Source organism: Papaver somniferum, chromosome 7 (assembly GCF_003573695.1).
Source record: "Papaver somniferum cultivar HN1 chromosome 7, ASM357369v1, whole genome shotgun sequence".
NCBI classification, from domain to species: domain Eukaryota; kingdom Viridiplantae; phylum Streptophyta; class Magnoliopsida; order Ranunculales; family Papaveraceae; genus Papaver; species Papaver somniferum.
Genome location: NC_039364.1, coordinates 3,313,643 through 3,323,289, shown reverse-complemented (window position 1 = coordinate 3,323,289; position 9,647 = coordinate 3,313,643). Strand labels below are relative to the sequence as shown.

The following is a 9,647-nucleotide window of genomic DNA, read 5'->3' as shown; positions in this document are numbered from 1 at the left end:
ATAGAGCATCTACGTGGAGGTATACATGCGCGTGTATCAAAATGCGCATGCATCCTGTTGTGGTTTTGGGAGTATCTTAGCCAACCCTACTATAATCTTATCTATAAGACAAACACCATTTGTAGGAGAATCTTCAGTGTCTGATTTTGCTTTTCTTTAGTGGGATTAATAGAGAGACTAATCAAAATTCCCAAATGACTAGTAATTTATCAATTTCTTGTTCTTATTACTAGTTTATCACCCATGCTATGCACGGGTTTATTTTTCACCTATGAATTTGTGGATCTATGTTTTTAAAGTAATTTTATTAAAAATAAATTACATTATTAAAAATTTTATAAGCACAAAACCGTTAAAATTAATAGGACATTATAAACTTATAAAAATCCAGCGCAAATAAATTTTTTATTTAAGTCATAGACTTGCATTGCACTTTGTTGTCTTCGAAGCCGTATTTGTTATGCCTAAGTCTTCCTCCAAATTTTGGTACACCTTAAATTTTCAGAGCTCGTGTTTTTTCCCCTGTATATTCTTTCTCTTTTGGTTCATCGAATCATCATATGCCTTTACTTCATTAGTAATTTTATAATGTTTAGATTATAATCAAGTCATTGAGATTATTTCAACTCAACAAAGGAATAATAAATGTGTAGATTTATAAGATAGAAGCAAAAAATGTACAAAATTAATCGCACAGCGCTGAGATCGTTTTAAAACCAAATGTAGTGCCAATACTTTTTGAGAAGGAATAAATCTAAGACTAAGGAAAGTTTTTAAACATGCTCTTGTGTGTGTATGGTATAAAAATTAGGGGAAGGACTATAAAAAGCTTAAGCTACCATTAAACAATTAATGCTAAAACAAACTTGGATGATTCTTTTCTGCAAAAAAAATAAAATAAAGATACTTGGTTTTCTTATAATTTATCATCAACTCGTGATAATGATCTTATTTTGCATAGATGTGTACTTGTACCCATATTCTGGTGATATATAGATATCATAGAGTCACATAATTGTGGACCCTGAAAATGTAAATTGTTACAATGCTTCCTAGCTCGAATTGTGTAATCCTTCTGGCATGCGGTCCTTTTCTACAACTCGTAAACTGGCCATAAGTTCATATGATCTATTTGCACTGTCGTTTACTGGACATCTAAGTTTATGAGTAGGAACTAAATTTAAAAAGGTAAGGTGAAAAAAAAGAGCCAAAACAAATACATATGAGGCAATCAGTAGAATAAGATAATCTCGAAGGTGGAATTTTTTTAAGTTTTCCAAATCCCATGTACAATGTATTTGTTGCACTCACGATGCGAGAAATAAAAATGTTAGTTCATGTAGAGTTTAAGACTTTAAGTGACACATATAATTAGTACAAATTTTCAAAAGAGTAGCCATAGATCGAACGACGCATAGAATTTGGATAGCTGAATGGTGCTGCTCTTTGACTAATTCTCAACTTTACCAATAGGTTTCAATTGCACTACTGGTACTACGAAGCTACCGAAAGCATATAGTTCAAGATACCAAAAGCATCTACATATCTTTATCGAGAGAGACAAAACACAAGCATAGTCAACTAAATCGATATAGAGAGTATGCATTCTAGTTGACTGCAATGGCACCAACTAAATAAATTCTCCAACATAGTGATTCAACGATATCTCCATCTCCATTGAAAAATAGACACACAAAGACAACGAAAAATCAAAGACATAAAAAAAATTCAGGTGAGCACCTTTGATGGCTTGGTCTAAATTATATCATACTGTCCAAAATACAAATTAATAGTAAAAAAAAATAACCAACACCAAAGCACATCACATTTCACTAGTACGGATGCAAGAAATGTTGTTAGTTAGCCTTTTCCAGATTCTTCACCGATCAGTTCATCGAAGTTCGGAAAACACGACCAAACTCATCAACTCCCATATCTACTTAACATGAAAATACGTCTTTATGTTGCTCTTGAATTATTCCGAACAATGACTGCTCCCTGAATTACTTATGATAATGTTCTTATTTCTTAACAGTGTCGGCCTTTTGCCTTTTGGTGTGTCACTTCCCGTTGCTGATGAAGACGAAAATGGGCCAACCCTGTAATTTATTTACTTATATATTTATTTATTTATTTATTTTTTGTATTTCTTACGTATTTCTCTTCAAGTATTGTATTTGATCATAGAAGTGGAGGAGCTAATAGTTATCAGTGTAATACCTTTTCTTTCCTGGTTTTTTTGTAAGCGAACCTATATAGGCGAAAACAAAAAATACAGTATATTAATTATTTCAAGTATTGTATCAGATGACAAAAGTGCAGGAGGTAATAGTTATCAGTGATTACCCTTCTCAGTGAACCTACAGAGGCGAAAAGAATAAATACAGTATATTAATTAAATTTGTTTGACCTTATGATTCAAAACCCAAAATCTATACAAATAACCAAAAAGTAAGAGTGTTTTTTCTTTTTTTTTATACACGATAGCAAGTAAGTGTGGTATAAACACAATCTTTAGAGCATTTTTGGTTATTAGTTAGTCGCAAATACAACCTAATATTAGTCATCTCAATGATAAGTTCTCACCCATCAATGCATAGTCATACAAAAAATAACAAATATAATCTCTAAAGATTTCCAAATAAAGGAAAGTAAATGTCTAATAATTGCTCACTTTTAATGCATCGGTAGCCCGTGGATTTTAAATAAATTGAGTGGCTCGCGTAGCATAAACCTGTAAAACCCCAATACGAAAGTTTGTTATTTCTTCATCTAGAGAGTAAAGTGCAAAAGTACAGGAGGATCTACCAAAACATATTAAAACTCAAATGAAATAGGAAACTTGCAATTGCATAAAGGTTCAGTAACTTTATATATAGATGAAGGTTTAATTATGTTATGCAGCAAGGCTTGAATTAACAACATAGAGAATGAGATTATTGAGAGAGTTATTGAAGTCAACAAACTATTAAGCTCCTCAGGTTTGACACGCAGTTTTCTTCAATGTAATTGTTCTCCCTTTCTTCACCATTAGCATACCTTGAATAGGGCGAATATTTGGTAAATGACTAAGATTCAAACATTAAAGCTAATTAATATTATTTCAGATAATATACAGATCGGTTAATCCCAACTCCCTACATAAGAAGGTTGCATCAGGCCTTAAAAAACAAAAATAAAAAAACAGAAAACAATCATATGAACATGATCAGTGTTCAGTAATGAGAAATTGAGCAAACCACTATTTACTGATTTAGCAACAACTGAGGCAATAATAAGTGCAAAAAAGCATCATTTGGATCTGGGGCTGGGAAACAAAAAAACAATTATGGTGTTTGATTTATATTGCAACAATATTTGCAAGAATGAGTTTTTTTTTTTTTTTTGATATTTAAAATTGCAAGAATGAGTTTGTACCTTGATATTGTTTGAAGTATCATGTATGCGCGGGTACAACAACCACAACAGACGCATGATATGAATGATCTGAGGATACCTGCAAAACACACACAACGAAAGTAGATCTTTCAACAAACAAAAACCTTAAATCCCAAGAAGACAAATTCGTAGAAGAGAGAAGAAACGTGGAAAATTGTGGCTTTTGGGAGGACTTTATATAGAGAGACGACGTAGTGTAAATTCCATATGAAACAACTCTAATTTAGGAATAATATTAATCAATATCTAAATATTTCTCTAATTTTCATATTTCTGGATCGGCAAATTTACTTCTTGCACTATATTTTGGAGAAAAAATATTGTGTTTCTTTTTACAAGGCTTACGTTTTATGAAGTGGACGATATAAAGAGAAATAATATCTAATCGAATGATCAAAATACCAATGGAAAAAAGGAATCTAAAAACGAAAACAAACATCATGCAAAGAAAAAACAATCACCCAAAATATATCATCGTGCAAAAAGAAAAATCAAAATATTTCTGATTTTTTCGGGTGTTAGATTGCAGCAAAGCCAAAAAGCCTTGAGTTTTTGGGTGTCCAGTACCTGCAAACCAAAATAGTCACCGTCAATAACCACCGTTATTTTTTCAGCAAAAATGATAAACCCTAATATTCAAAAACAATCAACTCTAACCATGTGTAAAGAAAAGAAAAAATATCGGGAGAATGATGAGATCCCACCCTTGTTGCATCACTTTATATAGAGAGCATCATGCCAAATTTTACAATTCTATATAAAGACGAAATAGGAAAAAAAAATCCTGGTTAAGATAACAAAATTTCATATCAAATAGGCGCAATTAATTATTAACCATGATATAAAGATTATAGAAATCGTGAGTTGATTATTAACCATGAAATAATATTTTTTTAATAAGAAAAATAATATATATGTAAAGATTTTGTTTACATTTTCTCTGTTTTTTTAATTAATTATTAATTATTAACCATGAAAGAATATTTTTTTAATAAGGAATATAATATGTAAAGATTTTGTTTACATTTTCTCATTTTTTGATTAATTATTGATTATTAACCATGAAATAATATTTTTTTAACAAGGAAGGACTTTGTTTACATTTTAAATGTTTTTTTAATTATAGAAAAAAAAAAATTAAGAAAAATAATTTTTGGAAATCATGGTTTTTTGAGTGCTTGTTTGTTTTGTATTAGCTCCATTTTTTGTTTTGTATTAGTTTTATTCAAATCATAACTTTTGTTCCGAATCATTGATACAAATTATTAACAAAAATCCAACTGATTGCAGGACCACCAACAAAGATTTGCGGAAAAGAGATTCATGACCGAGCTAATCAAGTTTTGCAGAATAGAGATCTATGACCGGGCTAATCAGGTTTTTTTTGAAATTTTATTTTTTCGTTTTTTTTTTGAAATTTTATTTCTTCTCGATTTAATTGATAGTTTGAGGATATAATTAGGAAAATAACATTTTTTGTGTATGTAAACGGACATTGGACACTGGACACTTGATAAGCATTCGATTTATTTTCTCATCACGTGATGATCATTCGATTTATTTTTTTGATTATCATGAAGGAATTGTGATTTGATATATTATTGGCATGTTATGAGATTTTCAAGATTTTGTTATGCGAGGAGAAAAGAAGAAGATTTTCAAGATTTAGTTATCTTATTTTTAGAAAAATAATATTTTTTATTTAAAATTCAATATTTTATTACTAAAAAGAAGTAAATGGTGGGGCCAAAATCAACCAGAAACTAGAATCAACCGGGAGCGAGAATTAACGTGGAGCTCCGATAAATTTACGGGACTGTGTCATCTGACCAAAATGCAGAAGTAGTGGCTGGAGGTTGTGCATGAATGGCAGATAAAAGAGATGTTACATTTGTTTCTGTGGCAGATTAAAACATGTCTTCTTTCCCATTACAAATCCACCAACAAGTATACACTAAAATTAAGGTGCATGGATACGGTATGCAAGGTCAATACCGTTAGTTAGCCAATGTAATATATATATGAGAAGATACAAATAAAATTTTGTTCAGTAGATATGCATTTCCAAAGCCAACGGGTATCTAGGCCAAATAGGGTTAAGTTGTTTCTTTTCAACACTAATATTTTTCAGGAAAAACTTTTGGTTATAGATAGATGAGGATGACTGTTGTCAAGAATCCAGAAGATGTTTTTCCTTTTTTAAGTTTTAATAGAGAAAGAAAAGAACAATAAACACCGTTCAAGATTGGAAAACATTCAAATCTGGAGTTTGACAAGATGTAAATTAGAGCGCAATGGGGAATTGTTTCAATAATAATAGTCATGCAGAGAATTGCTTCAATAATGGGGAAGTGCTTCAAGTATGAAAGTCATGCAGATGCGAGAGAGAATTTTGGGGAAAAAACTAAATAATAGCACAAAGCATCCCAAACAGTCTCTCTATAATCTACACATAAAGGTAGACATTGTCAACAAACAGGGTAAGGTACTATCACTATGATTCCCGTAATCCAAATCAATGATCCTAATATCCTATGTTGCCTTTCTTCTCTGTTGTTTCAATACTAATTTGAAAATGTGCAGAGATGTCGATTGCTTGCCATGATGGTAACTTATCATGAAGAGTACGAAACATATTAGTCTCATTGGACGAACGGTTGGGGTGAGTACAAAATATATGTTTGAACTTTGATCATTCACTCTTACTTTTTCCCTATTTGAAACTGAGCAACAACAAAAAAACAGCGGTGTTTGATTGATTGTTCAATTATTGTCTTTTTCGTTAGCTGAAGTCGTCTCTTAGTTTTCACCAGCATTATAATTATTCTACTTCTTCACCAAAACTATAGTTAATCAGTTTCACTATCAATGGTGGATTTTATATTCAAGAAAGAAAGCCTAAGAAAGTCGCGTTGGCCTTGCATCTTTATAATGCACTGATGAATGCCTTATGTTACTTCCATGTTTCATATAACCAAAGATGTTGCACACAATTAAAAAAAAAAGTGTCAAACTGTTAATAAAATCTTGAATCTTACTGAGTCAAGACATACAGAAACGTCGCATTACCTTCACAATGTTCACATAGTTGTGCTTAGTAAAGATATATGATATAGATATATGACGAGAAAACCTCAAGTAAAGGAATGCAAAAGGTCACTGCACTAGAAGACATAAATAAATTGATGAACTAGCCCGTGCATTATTGCACGGGCATAACAGGACCTTGTTTGATTAATTATAATTAGTGGAATACATGATGCAGTTCCTGCTATCATGAACCCTTGCCAATACCGATTATCTGCACGCAGGAGCAGGGGCGGAAGTACAGCCAGGCTTGACCTGGCTTGAGCCACCCCCAAAAGCCCAAACCACCATTTTTTTCACTACCTATTTTGCTGGAGGTATTAAATTAGGTCTAAACTAATAGGATTAAGCCAGCCCTCTACAAATGGTCCAACTCAAAAATCACTCTACATTAAATTTCCAGTTCCGCCACTGACAGGACTTGTCAACCCTTGCCAATACTGATGCACGCAGGACTTGTCTCTAATGACGGCACCAGATGAGTTATTATGCTTTCACTAAAGAATTGTCTGAACTTGTGAAACACGTTACTGAAACTGAACGAAAAACAATCACGATCTCCATTACGATGCGTCTAGAATCGTTGTTTGTGAATTTGCATCTTACTCACCAAAGTACCAAATTTATGTTTGTATTTCTCAATTTTATTAAAAAAAAATTTGCTTTTTATTAGGAGATAGTCTATATTTGAGTCATGTATTTTAGGAAAATCTAAGTACGTGCAGTTCACGTATTGTTTGTTGATGACCAAGACATATGAATGTATAAATATCTAACTAAATGAATGGGAAAACTAAGACTTGTCGAGAACTTGACATGGTCTCAAGAGCCTGGTTAAAACCCTAACCCTAAAATTTTCAAGTTCAACTCATCAGGTGGAACAAAGGAAAAAGACATAGTCTATGATTCGCCGAAGAAAAATACGGTGTATCATCTTGGATCAAGTGATGGTCCTGGAATTCTAATTACTCCGATTGCTTTGAAAGGAACCAATTATGATGAATGGGCTAGAGCCATTAGAAGATTTTTGATAGCTAAGAGGAAGTTTGGTTTTGTTGATGGTACCATTAAACAACCTGAAGACCCTGACCAGTTGGAGGAATGGATTGTTGTCCATTCAATGGTGGTTTCCTGGATTAATAACACGCTGGATTCTTCAATCAGATCCATGTTAGGAGATTATGATGATGCGATTCTTCTATGGACACACTTGAAGAAGAAATTTTGTGTTGTCAGTGGCACAAGAATCTATCAACTAAAATCTTCTTTGAGTGAGTGTAAACAAGGGAAGTCTGAGAGTGTTGCTGTCTATTATGGAAGATTAAACAAAATATGCGATGAGCTGGTGACATATATGAAAATCCCACAATGTAAGCGTGGTCTTTGTACCTATAATATTGCAACTCAGGTAACTAGATTGCGAGAAGAAGATTATCTCCACTATTTTTTGATTGGCCTGGATGGTATGTATAGCTCACTGCGTGAACAATTGCTAGCACGAGATCCTTTACCAACTATTGATGTTGTGTACCAAACTGTGGTGAACTCTGAGATATTAAGAATGGAGATGGTCTTCTATCTAAAAAAGTGCAGGAGAATGTGATGGCGTTTAAAGTGCAACCTGATCAAATAACAACTACAAGCATGTATGATGCTACGAAGTTTTGTAAGCACTGTAACAGAGTTGGACATTCTGAAGATGGGTGTTTTAAAATAATTGGCTACCCTGAATGGTGGGTTGAAAGATCTCGTGGTGGTAGAGGATCTGGTAGAGGCGGCAGATTTGGTGGTAGAGGCCGAGGTAATTATGTGCCTGGCAGAGGTGGAAGAGGATATGGCAACACCAATATAGTGCGTGCAAATAATCTGAATGTACCAGCAGCACAGCAATATAGTGGTACTACATCTGCAGATGGAGCTGGCTTGGTTGGCGTAACAGCGGCTCAGCTTCAACAAGTGCTGGACTATTTGAGTTCAAACAAATCAAAACTACAATTGTAAGGTAAACAGAATCGTACTTCCTGGATTGTGGATACAGGGGCTACGAATCATGTCACATGTAACATTGATGACACGATAGAAGTAAAAGAAATTACGGCATGCTCAGTAGGCTTGCTATATGGAAAGTCTGTGAACTCTGATAAAATAGGGACTGTGATTCTTCCTGGTGGTTTAAAGCTTAACAATGTTCTCTATGTACCTCAAATAACATGTAACTTGATCTCGGTCACACAGATGATCGATGATTTAGCTTGTGTTGTGCAATGTACTAACAGTTTATGTCTTATACGGGACCGGTTGACGAATAAGGTGATTGGAGTGGGTGAGAGACAAGGTGGACTATATCTGTTTCGTGGTGTACCTTCAGTTAAAGTGCTTGCAGTTCGTGGAGATTCGTATGAGCTATGGCATCAAAGAATGGGACATCTGGCAGAGAAAGTATTACAAAAGATACCATCTATGAGTACGTTAGTTAGGAAGAATAATAATGCTTGTGATATTTATCCACGAGCAAAACATCGTCGAAGTAGCTTTCCTAATAGTTAGAGTAAAGCTAGCTTGATTTAGTTCATTTGGATTTATGGGGGCCTTACAAGACACCTTCGTCTTGTGGAGCTCATTATTTTTTAACAATATTTGATGATTTTTCAAGAGGTGTGTGGATTTATTTGAACAAGAATAAAACTGAAATTGAATCGGTATTTCTTAACTTTATTTCTCTTATTAAACATCAGTTTGACAAGGAAATCAAAAATGTTAGGAGTGACAATGGAACATAATTTAATGCTTTGCGTGGTTATTTTAAGACCAATGTAATCATATTTGAGATGTCTTGTGTTGGTACACCCCAACAAAATGGGAGAGTTGAGAGAAAACATCAACATATAATGAATGTTGCAAGATCTTTGAGATTCCAAGCTAATTTACCAATAAAGTTTTGGGGGAGTGTGCATTGACTGCAACATACTTAATTAATCGAACACCAACACCTTTGCTCAATAATAAGAGTACATATGAAATTATGTTTGGAAAGTTACCTCCATATGATCAGTTGAGAGTGTTTGGATGTTTGTGTTATGTGCACAATCAGAATAGTAAAGGAGATAAGTTTGCAAGTCGAG

General features: G+C 33.4%; 1 protein-coding gene across 1 annotated transcript; it reads left to right on the top strand.

Moving 5' to 3' along the window:
* The first annotated feature begins 7,645 nt into the window (after positions 1-7,645).
* Positions 7,646-9,072, top strand: LOC113293918. Its single transcript, XM_026542360.1, has 3 exons — positions 7,646-7,933; positions 8,119-8,481; positions 8,761-9,072. Exons 1-3 carry the CDS (start codon positions 7,646-7,648, stop codon positions 9,070-9,072), a joined length of 963 nt encoding a protein of 320 aa, XP_026398145.1.
* Positions 9,073-9,647: the final 575 nt, after the last annotated feature.